This window comes from Lampris incognitus, chromosome 21, assembly GCF_029633865.1.
Source record: "Lampris incognitus isolate fLamInc1 chromosome 21, fLamInc1.hap2, whole genome shotgun sequence".
In the NCBI taxonomy this organism is placed as follows: Eukaryota; Metazoa; Chordata; class Actinopteri; order Lampriformes; family Lampridae; genus Lampris; species Lampris incognitus.
Genome location: NC_079231.1, coordinates 11,049,383 through 11,066,344, shown reverse-complemented (window position 1 = coordinate 11,066,344; position 16,962 = coordinate 11,049,383). Strand labels below are relative to the sequence as shown.

The window sequence follows — 16,962 nt, the reverse complement described above, 5'->3', positions numbered from 1 at the left end:
TAACTAGATTGTTCAACACAATCCTGGAAAGTGAGAGGATGCCTGAGGAGTGGAGAAGAAGCATACTGGTACCGATTTTCAAGAACAAGGGCGATGTGCAGAACTGTAACAACTACAGAGGTATAAAGTTGATCAGCCACAGCATGAAGATTTGGGAAAGAGTAATAGAAGCTAGGTTAAGAGGAGAGGTGATGATCAGCGAGCAGCAGTATGGGTTCATGCCACGAAAGAGCACCACAGATGCGATGTTTGCTTTGAGAATGTTGATTGAAAAGTATAGAGAAGGCCAGAAAGAGTTGCATTGTGTCTTTGTAGATTTAGAGAAAGCTTATGACAGAGTGCCGAGAGAGGAGGTGTGGTATTGTATGAGGAAGTCAGGAGTTGCAGAGAAGTATGTAGGAGTGGTGCAGGATACGTATGAGGGCAGTGTGACAGTGGTGAGGTGTGCGGTTGGAATGATAGATGGGTTCAAGGTGGAGGTGGGATTACATCAAGGATCGGCTCTGAGCCCTTTCTTGTTTGCAATGGTGATGGACAGGTTGACGGACAAGATCAGGCAGGAGTCTCCATGGACGATGATGTTCACGGATAACATTGTGATCTGTAGTGAGAGTAGGGTGCAGGTTGAGGAGAGCCTGGAGAGGTGGAGGTATGCACTGGAGAGAAGAGGAATGAAAGTCAGTAGGAGCAAGACAGAATACCTATGCGTGATGAGAGAGAGGACAGTGGAATGGTCAGGATGCAAGGAGTGGAGGTGACAAAGGCATTTGAGTTGAAATACTTGGGGTCACTGTCCAAAGTAACAGGGAGTGCAGTAGAGAGGTGAAAAAGAGAGTGCAGGCAGGTTGGAGTGGGTGGAGAAGTGTGTCAGGAGTGATTTGCGACAGAAGGGTACCAGCAAGAGTTAAAGGGAAAGTTTACAAGATGGTTGTGAGACCAGCTATGTTATATGGTTTGGAGACAGTGGCACTGACGAAAAGACAGGAGGCGGAGCTGGAGGTGGCAGAGTTGAAGATGCTAAGATTTTCACTGGGAGTAACGAAGAAGGACAGGATTAGGAGCGATTATATTAGAGGGACAGCTCAGGTTGGACGGTTTGGAGACAAAGCAAGAGAGGCAAGATTGAGATGGCTTGGACATGTGTGGAGGAGAGATGCTGAGTATATTGGGAGAAGGATGCTGAATATGGAGCTGCCAGGGAAGAGGAGAAGAGGAAGGCCAAAGAGGAGGTTTATGGATGTGGTGATGGAAGACATGCAGGTGGCTGGTGTGACAGAGGAAGACGCAGGAGACAGGAAGAAATGGAAACGGATGATCCGCTGTGGCGACCCCTAATGGGAGCAGCCGAAAGTAGTAGTAGTAGTTTACTGACAATGGTAAAAAAAGGAAATTAAACTGGTTTGGGCACGTTTGCCGAACAGAAATGACACTTGCAAAGGACACCCTGCAAGACCTGGTAGAAGGGACTAGAAAGAGAGAGAGACCGAGAAAAACCTGGGTAAACAACATCGGAGAACGGCTACAGATGAGCGTAGTGGAGGCGGGGAGAGCTGCGATGGATAGGGAACGGTGGAAGAGACTTGTTGAGGCATCGGCTGTGCCGCTACAACCTCCATAGGTTACGGAACTGCTGATGATGATGATGATGATGACGACTGTTGCATTAATCCTTGAAAAGTTGTAAGTGCCACCGCCACATCACCGCAGTCACGGCTCAGCAGGCCGCCGCCCGTACCAAAGACATGGGGAGGGGGGGGGGGTTTGTTGTTGTTGTTAATAACTAATACTTTTACATATTGAGAGATGGGAATGACATGAATGCTGGCACATACTGGGAGTATATGTCCAATACCATAGTATATATTTATACATATATCTAGTAGTGGATGTTCTTGTTTATTAGGGGGGGGACTTTTTCGCCCCCCCCTACATTGAGGGGGACTTGTCCCCTCCACCCCCCCACCCCCCGGTTCCGACGCCCTTGCACTAGATACAGGCAGATAGAGGACTCCAGGGTTTGTACTCCACAGACACCATCCTGGTTAAAAGCATGAGTGTGTACTCATGATAATTGTGCAACTCTTTTGAAGAACAGCCAACATAGTGAATGAGATGTACATCATGTGTTCAGATAAACATATAATGTACATCTGAACATATAATGTTCAGAGAGAGGCTGATACCACGCCGTCTCTATTGCAGCTCCCATATTAGATTTAGATGCCATGTGGTTACGGTGCATACGAGGGGAATGAATAACGGGAAGGGGCGGGATTACTCTGTAATCCTGAACGTATTCAGGAGCACAACAAGTGTGTACCCCCCCCATACCCCCCATCACTGCCATTATCCAGCTAACGTAATTAGCTGGAAAAAAATTCCATCTCTTTACCCCGAGTCTCTGTGTGTAGGCTTAACTTTATTCAGCAGCTGTCAAAGTGTATTAGAAAGCAAGTAAAATTACAAAGGAGAGAGTGTGTGTGTTTGAAATTTACAAAGGAGTGTGTGTGTGTGTGTGTGTGTGTGTGTGTGTGTGTGTGTGTGTGTGTGTGTTGAAATTTACAAAGGCGAGAGTGTGTGTGTGTGTGTGTGTGTGTGCGCGTGTACGCAGGTGTTATGACGTTATACTACTGAGCATGTAACCAAAATAAAGGTAATTTGGGTATCATGATGACGGCTGTTACCGGCGGCAACGTGTCCATCATGTGATGGCCACCACTAGTCTGCGTACATACAGATGAGGCTGTACGTACCGCGCGCCCTCCCGCCGCTTCGGAGAGCGCTCGTGCCATCCGAGGTTGGCGTTTGTGCGCACGCACGAGCGCCCGAGCGGAAAGAGGTCTCCGCCTTTTGTAATGATCGCCGCCTAGGCCTCAATTTTGTGACGTAATACTTCCGTTGCGGGGGAGTTCCGGTTTCATTGTGGTTAATAGGTAGACGCTCGGGTGAACCGTCGTCACCTGTTTTTGTAATAATCCGCTTTTCGGTGCTGAAACCATGACCTGTATCATAACAACGTCCGTCCTCCATAAAACTACAGCTATGAAGATTTTTAGGATCTGTGCATAACTGTAGCCCGCTGACTTACGGTTTCCACCGCGGCAGTCATACCGGTTTCCGGTTTATTGCCGTATGCCATCGCCAATGCTTTTTTTTTTGCCATCGCCATATTGTTCGCGATGCCTACACGATTTACCACGGCCGCTGTTGAGCTGGGGTGCCCAGTCTTCTTATTTGCGTATGGAGGATAAGCAAAGCTTGACTGTTTTCTCTTTAGCCTTTAACGTTAGGCATATTTATTTAGGCAAATACAGCAGGACAGCAGGCCTTAGCTCTCTACTGCCGACTCTTACAACACACTGTCGCACACTTACAACATATCGCACACTGAGAACGTGGCGACGTCACATCCGAATGGACCGTAATACAATGAGTAAGGGCGCCATCAAATAATAAAACTTCAGAGCCGCACTTTCACCTGCAACCACCAGCAAACGGATGAAAAGTTTCAAGTTGTACATGTCAAGTTACGCCCACAAGTACAAGGGCGAGTAATTACTGTAAACTCCTAATAAGACACATTAGCCCCTAGCTAACGGGTCTGAGAGCGGTTAGTGACGTCGCCTTGTGGTGCAGTACACCCCGTATCGAATCCCGCACCGGGCAAGAAAATAACCGGTTACATTACGAACTCTACTTCGAAAAACAAGTTTACAGACATCAAGCTAGGCTATAAACTAGGCTAGAATATAAGCTTAATTACTCACCCTTGTAATTCTGTACACGTCGTTGCCATTTATCCGTGGTCAGTCTTGTAGGAATCGCGAACAATATTGACGATAGCGTACGGCAATAAACCGGAAACTGGTATGGCTGCCGCGGACTACAGCTATGCTGCATCGACTCTGCGGAGATCGCCCCGATCTCTACACTTTCCTGGTAACCCCTAAATGTCGCTCAGGTGCAATAAAACACGACTGCTCCGGTCGCCATCTCTCTGCACTTTCCTTCACAACTTCCGGTCGTTTCGCTCTGACGTCCGCCTCCGTTCGTTTCCATTCGCGCCACGCGTTATGATCCCGACCACGCCGGAGGAAGTGGAAGCGATGATCGGGGCGTGCTCACCGGACAGGGTGAAAAATGGCCCCTTCGCGTCTAATTTCATAACCTGTCCTGCAGATGAAAACACGAGGTGGGGCAAGGTAGATAGCGCGTTACGCGGCCGCCTGTAATTACCGATAACAGAACATTAAGTTGGACAGATACGGGTAAGCCGCCTGATGAGGGAGCCCATTTCAATTAGGGAGCATTAAACGAAACAAAAAAAGGACCTTTTGGGAGTCTCTCGCTGGCAGACCTAAGGAGAATTAATACACTGCATAGGGCCATTTACCACCGAGTAATTACTCCCTAATTAGCCATTAGTTATTCGATTAACCTTTTATCAGCTAGTCACGGTCAAAAGGCAGGAATAGCGTATAAGTCATCACCTTGGTCGGTTGCAGATGTAATTAAGACGCCACGTGTCCCGCAGAGAGACGGAGCGTTCAGCTACAGCACAGGACTTCTGCCCCCCCCCCCCGATCAGGCAGCCATACAGCGGGACTGCTCTGACACCTCTTCCGTCCGCGGAAGGCTGGAGGGGAAAGGGGAAACCCGTTCCCGTCCCTACATACAGCGAAGCTCCGGAGTGCCGAGTCTTCATCAGTCTTCTTCATCACACACAGCCGATGGTTTTAGGAACGCACCCCGCCTGCTTTGGGCTTTCAATCACCGCGAGTGTTTTCATGCAAATTTTGTTGTTTCGAATTTTTAAAAAAAGGCTTGAGGAAAAATGGTAAATATCGAGTAAAATCTCTCAAAACAGCAGAAACGTTTGATGCCCGCTTGAGCTGGATGAAGTTTTTATCAGCTGACCATGAAACGGGATGAAATCGCTGTGGAAAGTTAATCACGTGATCAACTGATTCTTCCGTCTTAACTTCCTGTTAAGAGCTCATGGGGTGTGTGTGTGTCCGTCTCTGTGTATGCATGCATGTGCTTGCATATGTGTGTGCACGTGTGTCTGCGTGCATGCATGTGTGCGTGCGTGTGTGTGCATGCGTAGATGTGTGTGTTTCTACCCTTCTCATCCACACAGTATTAAACGTGTCCTTTAGCTGAACCAAAAGAGCAACACACCGTGACTGAAGTGAACGTGGACGGGCGGCTGACAGACTCTCTCCATCTCTCTGACGGATGTTCAGGTGTGGACAGACGGCGTAGGACACCTGCACAACCCTTCATCTGCTGCCGTTCTGCAACATGTGATGATTTGCATTAAAGTTATTAGCAAGTTGGAGAAACACACAACTTTTGCTGGTAGAGTGAGCGGTGCTGTCGATGGATGAACAGTCACATACTGTCGATGGATGAGCAGTCACATACTGTCGATGGATGAACAGTCACATACTGTCGATGGATGAGCAGTCACATACTGTCGATGGATGAACAGTCACATACTGTCGATGGATGAACAGTCACATGCTGTCGATGGATGAACAGTCACATGCTGTCGATGGATGAACAGTCACATGCTGTCGATGGATGAACAGTCGCATACTGTCGATGGATGAACAGTCACATGCTGTCGATGGATGAACAGTCACATACTGTCGATGGATGAACAGTCACATGCTGTCGATGGATGAACAGTCACATGCTATCGATGGATGAAGTCACATGCTGTCGATGGATGAACAGTCACATACTGTCGATGGATGAACAGTCACATGCTGTCGATGGATGAACAGTCACATACTGTCGATGGATGAACAGTCACATGCTGTCGATGGATGAACAGTCACATGCTATCGATGGATGAAGTCACATGCTGTCGATGGATGAACAGTCCCATGCTATCGATGGATGAACAGTCACATGCTGTCGATGGATGAAGTCACATGCTGTCGATGGATGAACAGTCACAAGCTGTCGATGGATGAACAGTTACATACTGTCGATGGATGAACAGTCACAAGCTGTCGATGGATGAACAGTCACATGCTGTCGATGGACACAACGCTGATCAACAGACCCGCCAAGAACCATGAGGAAGACTCCACGCCAAACTGTTTCTACCATTTATTACACATAATTACAATCTTAAATAAAAAGGATTCACCGGACAGTTCCTTGCATAGAGATATTACAATACCAATTTAAAAAAGGAATTATGAAACAAACCAGTAACAAAAATAAAGCTTTTCTCATTTTTTTCCAATAATAAAGAACATTATCGTACTCATACTCATCGTAATATACAAATGATAAATTTGAAACACTTTATACAGCGAAAGAAAGGATAGAATCAAGGGAAAAGAAGAGAAAGGTGGATAAGGAGGGGGAGGGGGAGGGAGTGCAGGGAGGAGGAGGAGGGGTTGAAAAGGATCAGAGAGGAGGGATTCAGGGAGAGGAGGTGTAAGGAGCTGGGGGGAGGGCGGGGGGGACGCTGGTAGAGAAAGGGTGCGTTTGATTTGAAATTCAGGACCTGGTGGAAACAGGAGGTGGTGTGGCACATAGTAATGCAGCTCCCCTCCGCTCGCCGCAGCCGGGGGAGCGGGGGGAGGGGGGGGAGCTGCAGCAGTGTGTGTGGATCTGAGACGCTCACAAAGGCAGAATGACATGGAGATGCAGGGAACGCAGAGGGTGTGTGTGTGCATGTGTGTGTTATGTGTGTGTTTATTTGTATACCTAAGTTCGTACACACACATATGTGTGTTTATGTGTGTGTGTAGGTATTTGTGTGGCTACTTTGGTGCTTGTGTGTTTATCTGTGCATGTTGCATGTGGTGTGTGTGTGCATGAGTGTGTCTTGTGTTTGTGACTGCTTGCTTGTTTGCATGTGTTCAAATGTTAGAGTGTGTGTGTGTGTGCGTGTGTGTTCATATCTGCATGTAGTATGTGTCTTTTTAGGTGCTTGTGTCTGGATGCATGTAAATATGTGTGTGTGTGCACGTGTAAAATTAGATGCTTGTGTGTGTATGCTTTAAATATGCATGTGCGTGAGTATGTTTAGATGCTTGCGTAGATATGTATGCCTTTAATATGTGTGTGTGTGTGTGTGTGTGTGTGTGTGTGTGTGTGTGTGTGTGTGTGTGTGTGCACGCGCACTGGAGGAGGGGGTTGGGGTGGGTTGGTGGTGGGAACTGCATGCTTTTCATGTGCATATGTACTGAGAAAAAAGCCACTACACAGACAGTATTGTCATCACTCGGGGTACTTTGTGAGTTGTGGTGTATAAGACAGACAGAAAATGTTGGATATGCAAGTGACTTTCAAAATTCAGAGTGCAAATACAGACAGAGGAAACACACAGGCACAGCAGAATTCACAATCATTCATTAAAGATGACACAACCATCAACCACGGCCCAGGAACGCTGTGACACGGGCGTTTCCAGGTGACACATTCACGTTTTGAATTTCCCATCTGAAAATTCCCAACCTACTTATGAGCAATCCCAATTTATTTATGTGTTACATTATGGATAAGACACAATAAATTATCATACCACATCATATCTAAAATGTCCTGTTGTTCTGACACTTCCGATCGAAGCAAAACAATAAAATAAAATAAAAAAATCCATCTTCAGAGATCATTTGGTTTCGCGTGGTCGCTTAAAATCTTATTTTTCCTGAAACAAGTGGAGGAAACCTGCCTGTGCAGTGAGACTAATCCAACCGGCTGCAATGCAAGGCCAGCTAAGCGAGCAGAAATGACAATTTAACGAGTCTTCTGACTCACGTGTCCTGTTTTTGAGACTCGCTGTGTGATTTGGTGAAGAGCTATGTTGCGTATACGATACTCTACTTGTCTCCTTGAGAAAAACAATATTCTAAGACGGATAAAATGGATTTTTTTTTTGCAGTGTGTACTGAGTCAGTTTACAGTCTAAAAGAACATGTAAAACACGACACATTCGGCATCAAAGTTCAAACCCCAGCTGTTCGCCGAGAAAATTAAAATATCAAATTTGAGCAAATTAAAATTTTGAGCAAATCAAAACATAAAAAGTAAAAGCAAAGCTCCCAAGTTGCAGTGAACATATATCACATTCAGATTTCCACACATTCACGACCATTGAGTTCAACGGGAGAGTGCTCGGTGAAATACTGACACACCCAAATAGAGCTGCCGTTGATGATACAATCTAAACTCACAGGTTGGACCACGTTTCTCTGAGTCGTCTTTCGGTGACGTGGAGAGAGAGAGACGCTGCTCGCTGCTCTTCCAACTCCCATTTAAAGTAGTCTGTGAGGCAAATTGTAGTTTTTCTGACACGACGCTAGCCACGTTTAGTTTTACATCATTTCCCTCCGTCAGGGGGATTATAAAACTGGCAGTGACTTATGACATTTAATGCTAACAGACACACTACGGGATTGTTAGCATTGCCAGTGAGTTAGTGATAGCCTGTGGGTATCTTGGGGTTCGGTGTGCCCCCATCTGTGTCTACATCAATGGGTGAATTTTTGGTCTTTGCAAAAAACGATCTGGCAGGTACTTGAGATACTTGGCTTTGTTCACCCTTACCTCTCTTTTTCACGGAAACCAGTTGTGTGAGGCAGGGGTCGCTAGCTAGTAGCAAGATGCTAACACACTTGGTGGGGCCACAGCTGGAAGATGGAGTGTGTCAGTCAATACAGGACATGACCTATCAGTCAGACCTTCGGAAAAGACAGAGTACGTGTCGGTACGTGTGTCTGAGTGTATTTATGCATGTGTATATGTTTGAATGTTTATATACAGTGTGTGTGTGTGCATGTCTGTTCATGTGTATGCATCCTCTTTCATAAACTGGCAGGGCAGTTACCTTGACCGAGGGAGGCGGAGTCCTCAACATAGCCCCGCCCAGTCTCGTTTAAACCCCGCCTCTGCAAAGTGGTTACTTAGGCAACTCAGCTGTCGACCTAACTTGTCATTTGTCTGCTGGGCAACAGTGGAACCATAAAAGTGTGTAACTGCCCGAGCGGTTTTCAAAAGCTGCCAGAAAGAAAGGAAAAAAGTCAGTCACTACCTAATAGCCGGCCGTGTGCATTTGCTCTAAGTGGCCATTTGCATTTTTGTAAAGTACAACTGTTTATTTCTCTACGAAAAAAGTGTTAACTACAAGCGAACACGCTATCGCCGGGTGCGCTCTCACCATGTTCGACCACAGCCACCCCTGTGAAGCGTTTCCATGAGCACGGCGACATGGAAACACTACAATGGATACATTCACATTTATCTGCTCCCGGACGAGCCACCCAATTGATTGTATGTGACATTAGTGCCCCATAACCATCGTACAAATCCTTCCGTGTCTACTCGGGGAAAAACCTGCACTCGCACATGAATGGTTAGGAAGTTAGCAGGAATGTTGACTGATCTGGAATAGCGAGGGGCCAGTTCTGCAAAGCAACGCGGCACTTGTTTTTCCCGCGATAAGACCTCTGGATAATGGGTTTAACTGGTAGAATTTGGTGTGGGTGTTGTGAACAGGAAAAACCCTCTTTGATCCGGATTTCCAGACAGATACCAATCACTCTAACAACCCAGAAGAGATCATTTCAGGCATCTGGACACTTTTGTTTTGCTCTATCAGCTTCCAACGGGTTCTCAAAAGGTTTTTCCTTTAACAAATAGGGAATTTTTTTTCCAAAGACGGTATAACCTTGACATACTTCATGATCTCATTTGCTGTCTGTGCGCTATCGCAGTCAGCTAGCTGCTTTGACTTTGTGCATGTGGCGGTCCACACACTTCGTGGCGTGGGAAAGCCAACATATGGTGAGTCCCAAATTGTCTTCCAGCTCAAGACGGTGGAGGATGTTTTTTACAAAACAGAAAAGTTTCCAAAGAGTCAATTGTGCAACAGTTTTTTTAAGAGTAGCCGTGCTCGTGAGAGCCAAGATCCAACAGAGGAGAAAAAGTCTAAGAGCTATCTAGCATTTGTTAGCGTCCAAGACGTTTCACCAGACGTTCCAGGAGTTAACTGTCTTTTCGCAGAGTTGATTAAATAGCCTCATCCGGCATCAGTTGTGGATGGACAGTGTTCACTGAAAGCATGCCAACCCTCAGGATGACCGTCTTTGCCATGGCCAAAAGTCCAACCTTGCGCCCTGCTCCACCCAGAGAGCATTCAAACACCAATGCAACCGAGCAAAACACGTCAAGAGGGGTTTTGCAAACGTCTTCTGATGGCAGATGCCACAGAGATGATGGAAAAACTGCCAAGTACTGTCTTTCGTGCGTTCAAAATGGTTAACCCTTTGGCTATTTTAAAGGCTGTGGCATGTCCGAGGATGAGAAGTTATCACCGCGCAGAGCAGAAGCCGGCTGTCTCGCCTGGTCTCCTTATTCACTTTGCTGCAGTTGTGGACGTCTCGATCAACCTGTGGTGTGCTCCCAAACGTCTCCAGGCTACGAGCTGCACTCCAAAATGGCGGACAAGTTCAATGTACAAACAGAAATCCCGACAGTGATCTGAATTTACGACTGCTCCACTTCGACCGGCCGATCAGGGTTACAATGACGACCCCTGCAGACACCAGACAGTTGTCCATGATGGGCAGGCTGTCCGCCGCGCTGTCTTTCTGTGACATCTCCTCATCCACACAGGTGTGTTTCTCTGTGTAACGGCAGGTGACAGTCGGACGCCGGGAGGTGATGCTGAGTCACAGAGCACGCCAAGGAGCACAAATTGACAGAGATGTTTACCATCTTCTGCCTGTTTATCTGCCTGTTTATCTAGCTGTTTACTTGTATGTCTGGTTGAGTCCATCGACAGACACAGTTTGTGTGTGTGTGTGTGTGTGTGTGTGTGTGTGTGTGTGTGTGTTTGTGTGTGGTGATCCCCCCCTCACTTCCTCATGTTCCACAATGGCTTCATGGGATATTTTATATTGAGACCAGGGTCCATAATACCCATCACTGTGTGGGTCTCTCAGTAACGGTGTTTTTGGGTCTGTGAGGTTTTTTTTGTTTTTGTTTTTTTCCTTTCGTTGCTTTTTGCGTGTGTTTGTGTGTGTTTGTGTAGATAATGCTCTCTCGCTCTTCCTCTCCACCTCCATCCTCCTCTCTCCTCTCCTCCGCTCATGCTGACCTCGCTCAAATTCCTCCGCCTCAGATGTGCCTCTTCATGTGGAGCGCCAAGTGATCCGACCGTGAGAAACACCTGCAGAGAGAGGGCGGGGGAGAGAGAGAGTGAGGGAGAGGGAGAGACAGTGAGGGAGAGAGAGAGAGTGAGGTAGAGAGAAAAAGAGTGAGGGAGAGGGAAAGTGAGGGGGAGACAGTGAGGGAGAGAGAGAGAGAAAGAGAGGGAGGGAGAATGAGAGCGTGAGGGAGAGCGAGTGTGGGAGAGGGCGAGAGAATGCGTGAGAGAGAGAGGGAGAGAGAGACAGGGAGAGGGGGGAGAGCGAGAGAGAGAGTGAGAGAGAGCGAATGAGTGAGAGGGAGCAAGAGAGAGAGAAGGAGAGGCAGGGCGAGGGAGAGAGTGAGGGAGAGGGAGAGCTTGTTAGCGTGCAACCACTGCAGAGGAGAGACGTTTGTTTAGTCAATAGAGCTAAATGTTGCTTGTAGCTAGCGAGCGCCGAGCCACGAATGCACACGCAATTAGTATATGTGTAACTAATTCATAATCAGCACTTTCAGCAGCACCGCTAATGACTTCAGCTGTGCCATGAATTACTAGACAGCCTGCAGATGGATCTTTTGAAACAGGGCGGAAAAGAAAATCAAACAAAATACACCACACACACACACACACACACACACACACACACACACACAGATACACATCGCTCACACCGCCGGTTTTGGGGCGGGCGGTGCTGGATTACAATCCACCTGCGTCTCTCAGCGCTGGGCTCTTTTCCTGCTGGCTGGTTTTGGGGCGGGTGGTGCTGGATTACAGTCCGCCTGCATCACTCAGCGCTAGGCTGTTTTCCTGCTGGCTGGTTTTGGAGTGGGCGGTGCTGGATTACAGTCCGCCTGCATCACTTGGCGCTAGGTTGTTTTCCTGCTGGCTGGTTTAGGGGCGGGTGGTGCTGGATTACAGTCCGCCTGCGTCTCTCAGTGCTAGGCTGTTTTCCTGCCGGCTGGTTTAGGGGCGGGTGGTGCTGGATTACAGTCCGCCTGCGTCTCTCAGCGGTAGGCTGTTTTGCTGCCGGCTGGTTTTAGGGCGGGCGGTGCTGGATTACAGTGCACCTGCATCTCTCGGCGTTGGGCTGTTTTCCTGCTGGCTGGTTTTGGAGTGGGCGGTGCTGGATTACAGTCCGCCTGCGTCTCTCGGCGCTGGGCTGTTTTCCTGCTGGCTGGTTTTGGAGTGGGCGGTGCTGGATTACAGTCCGCCTGCGTCTCTCAGCGCTAGGCTGTTTTGCTGCCGGCTGGTTTTAGGGCGGGCGGTGCTGGATTACAGTGCACCTGCATCTCTCGGCGTTGGGCTGTTTTCCTGCTGGCTGGTTTTAGAGTGGGCGGTGCTGGATTACAGTCCACCTGCATCACTCGGCGCTGGGCTGTTTTCCTGCCAGCTGGTTTTGGGGCTGGCAGTGCTGGATTACAGTCCACCTGCATCACTCGGTGCTGGGCTGTTTTCCTGCCGGCTGTTTTCGGGGCGGGCGGTGCTGGATTACAGTCCACCTGCATCACTCGGCGCTGGGCTGTTTTCCTGCCAGCTGGTTTCGGGGCGGGTGGTGCTGGATTACATTCCACCTGCATCACTCGGCGCTGGGCTGTTTTCCTGCCGGCTGTTTTCGGGGCGGGCGGTGCTGGATTACAGTCCACCTGCATCACTCGGCGCTGGGCTGTTTTCCTGCCAGCTGGTTTCGGGGCGGGTGGTGCTGGATTACAGTCCGCCTGCGTCTCTCGGCACTGGGCTGTTTTGCTGCTGGCTGGTTTTGGGGCGGGCGGTGCTGGATTACAGTCCGCCTGCGTCTCTTGGCACTGGGCTGTTTTCTTGCCGGCTGGTTTTGGGGCGGGCGGTGCTGGATTACAGTCCGCCTGCGTCTCTCGGCACTGGGCTGTTTTGCTGCTGGCTGGTTTTGGGGCGGGCGGTGCTGGATTACAGTCCGCCTGCGTCTCTCGGCGCTGGGCTGTTTTCCTGCCAGCTGGTTTTGGGGCGGGCGGTGCTGGATTACAGTCCGCCTGCGTCTCTTGGCACTGGGCTGTTTTCTTGCCGGCTGGTTTTGGGGCGGGCGGTGCTGGATTACAGTCCGCCTGCGTCTCTTGGCGCTGGGCCGTTTTCTTGCCGGCTGGTTTTGGGGCGGGCGGTGCTGGATTACAGTCCGCCTGCGTGTCTCGGCGCTGGGCTGTTTTCCTGCCGGCTGGTTTGGGGCGGGCGGTGCTGGATTACAGTCCGCCTGCGTCTCTTGGCGCTGGGCTGTTTTCCTGCCGGCTGGTTTGGGGCGGGCGGTGCTGGATTACAGTCCGCCTGCGTGTCTCGGCGCTGGGCTGTTTTCCTGCCGGCTGTTTTCGGGGCGGGCGGTGCTGGATTACAGTCCACCTGCATCACTCGGCGCTGGGCTGTTTTCCTGCCAGCTGGTTTCGGGGCGGGTGGTGCTGGATTACAGTCCGCCTGCGTCTCTCGGCACTGGGCTGTTTTGCTGCTGGCTGGTTTTGGGGCGGGCGGTGCTGGATTACAGTCCGCCTGCGTCTCTTGGCACTGGGCTGTTTTCTTGCCGGCTGGTTTTGGGGCGGGCGGTGCTGGATTACAGTCCGCCTGCGTCTCTCGGCACTGGGCTGTTTTGCTGCTGGCTGGTTTTGGGGCGGGCGGTGCTGGATTACAGTCCGCCTGCGTCTCTCGGCGCTGGGCTGTTTTCCTGCCAGCTGGTTTTGGGGCGGGCGGTGCTGGATTACAGTCCGCCTGCGTCTCTTGGCGCTGGGCCGTTTTCTTGCCGGCTGGTTTGGGGCGGGCGGTGCTGGATTACAGTCCGCCTGCGTCTCTTGGCGCTGGGCCGTTTTCTTGCCGGCTGGTTTTGGGGCGGGCGGTGCTGGATTACAGTCCGCCTGCGTGTCTCGGCGCTGGGCTGTTTTCCTGCCGGCTGGTTTGGGGCGGGCGGTGCTGGATTACAGTCCGCCTGCGTGTCTCGGCGCTGGGCTGTTTTCCTGCCGGCTGGTTTGGGGCGGGCGGTGCTGGATTACAGTCTGCCTGTGTGTCTCGGTACTGCAACTGTTGACTTTTTTCACGTTGACACCAGTTTGTGTTTTCCGCCGAGACAGAGGCTGCTGGCTGACATGTCGGCATGAATCAGTGTTGTCAAGGCAGACGGGGAGTCACATTGAGATGAGCCACCACTCATCTGTCTCGCTGTCACACCTGCGTGCATGGGGGGGGGGGTCTTTCAAAACATGTGGGTGTTTATTTCTACATTTGTTTGTGTGTGTGTGTGTCTGCTTGTGTGCCTTTCTGCCAACATTTGTGCGCTTGTATCTTTCTGTGTGTGTGTCTTTCTGTGTGTGTTTGTGTGCGTGTGTGTTTGTGTGTGTCTGTTTGTGTGAGAGTGTGTGTGTGTGTGTGTGTGTGAGTGTGCGTTCAGCAAGACAGATGGTAAAATATGAGTCACGACTTGGGGGCATGACACCAGCTGGCACACCGCAGGTCTGTCTCTCCCCCCCCTCACCCCCCCCTCCCAACCCCTACCCTTCACCCCTTCATCTCTGTCTCCTCCTGTTTCTTCTCCTCCTTCCTCACAGCAGGGTGGAGGCTGGACCGTGTGTGTGTGTGTGTGTGGAGGGGGAATGGCTGGGTCGGGTGGGGACGGGTGGGGGCATGACACATGACGGAGGACGGAGCCTGAATTAGGGAGATTCCCGGAGGGGGGTCTGGTCATGGGGGGGGTATGGAGTTGGGGTGGAGGGTGGGGGGGGTGTACTGTATTTACTGTCTGTCCAGCTGAGACCAGATTAGGGAGACAAGACAAGGTTTTTTCCTTGTTAAATAATTTATTCACTCCAGCTCGTCTCGTTAAGATATTAAAACTATCACAAGATGACAGAACACAACAAAACCAAATCTGCTGACAGAATACAACACACACACACACACACACACACACACACACACACACACACACACACACACACACACACACACACACAAACACACACACACAAACACACACCAGGCCACGCTGTACTTGCTTGCAGAAACCTGATCACAATGTGACAGACACACATAAAAACACAAATCCACAAAAGCCACACACACATATACACAAATGCACATCCACAAAAATCACACACGCACACACACACGCACTCAAGTGAATCCAGAAAGACACACACACACCACACACACAAACCCACACACACACATACACACACACACCACACACACAAACCCACCCACAAACTCACACACACACAAACACACACACACCACACACAAACTCACACACACACACCCACACAAACACACATTCACCCAAGTGAATCCAGAAAAGACAAACACACACACGCGCACACACACACACACACACACACCACACACACAAACCCACCCACAAACTCACACACACACACACACACACCACACACACAAACCCACCCACAAACTCACACACACACACACACACACACACACACACACACACACCACACACAAACTCACACACACACACACACACGCATCCAAGTGAATCCAGAAAAGACAAACATGCACACACACACACACACACACACACACACACACACTGCCATGGCTCCTGTAGACAATGTTGTGCGAGGTCCCGGAGGTGTCGGTGAGGGGCCGGATCACAGACAGGAGGCGATTATTTAAATGGGAGCATTGACTCCGTCCCAGCTTAAGCTCATCTTTTTATAGCTAATAATAATGGCTGCCGAGGGCTTGATGACTCTGTCAGCGGAGCCGCACTCAGCCAGCCTGCCAATTTACATTTGGCTTTGCTTCCACAGAAAATAGCAGGCGTGGCTGCTAATTAGCAGGCCGGGCCAGAAATCTCAGACGGTCTTATCAAAGAGAACGAGACACTTGTAAATACGTCTCAACTCACATTACGCCATTAGTGCTTCCTGCAGGACTCATGTTCACAACTTAATGTGCTGCAAGTCCTTGTTTGAAATCCGCCATGCTGTGAAATGAAATGTAAAAATCAAAGCTCTGGTCCATGATCGTGACGCTGACACCTGACGTCGTGACGCTGACACCTGACGGCCGGCATCGTGACTGATAGGATGCAGCACTTCCTCCATATTCAAACACGTTCTGACACCTTTCATGAACCAGCCGGCAGTATGGGAAGGCTGGAGATGAGCTGCATGTGTATTTTCAGGTTGGAAAAGGACGGGTTTTTGAGGGGGTTTAAGACAGATTTGTCTTTTCAACCGCTTACAGAGGATCAAACTTGTGATCTTCTGGTGTCAGGATGGTGTTTAACCCCTCCGTTAGCTCTGTTCACAAGTTAATCCCATCAATATATCAAGTGGATATTTTAGCAGGTCAAATAAACACCTGAAGGGCGTCCGGGTGGCATGGCGGTCTATTCTGTTGCCTACCAACACAGGGATCGCCGGTTCGAATCCCCGTGTTACCTCCGGCTTGGTTGGGTGTGCCTACAGACACAACTGGCCGTGTTTGCAGGTGGGAAGCCGGATGTGGGTATGTGTCCTGGTCACTGCACTAGCGCCTCCTCTGGTCCGTCGGGGCGCCTGTTCGGGGGGGGGGGGACTGGGGGGAATAGCGTGATCCTCCCACGCACTACGTCCCCCTGGTGAAACTCCTCACTGTCAGGTGAAAAGAAACAGCTGGTGACTCCATATGTATGGGAGGAGCCATGTGGTAGTCTGCAGCCCTCCCCGGATCAGCAGAGGAGGTGGAGCAGTGACCGCGACGGCTCGGAAGAGTGGGGTAATTGCCCGGATACAATAGGAGAGAAAAATGGGGGGGGGAAATCCCAAAAAACCAAAAAGAATATTTCATGG

General features: G+C 49.9%; 1 protein-coding gene across 1 annotated transcript in view; it reads right to left on the bottom strand.

The window, feature by feature from the left end:
- Window positions 1-10,958: 10,958 nt before the first annotated feature.
- Window positions 10,959-16,962, bottom strand: part of LOC130131663 (Krueppel-like factor 7) — a 60,561-nt gene continuing 54,557 nt past the window's right edge. The window contains exon 4 of the mRNA XM_056301439.1: window positions 10,959-11,200. Within this exon, the coding sequence (XP_056157414.1) occupies window positions 11,149-11,200 (52 nt within the window). The 3' untranslated portion in view covers window positions 10,959-11,148. The remainder of the gene's footprint in view (window positions 11,201-16,962) is intronic.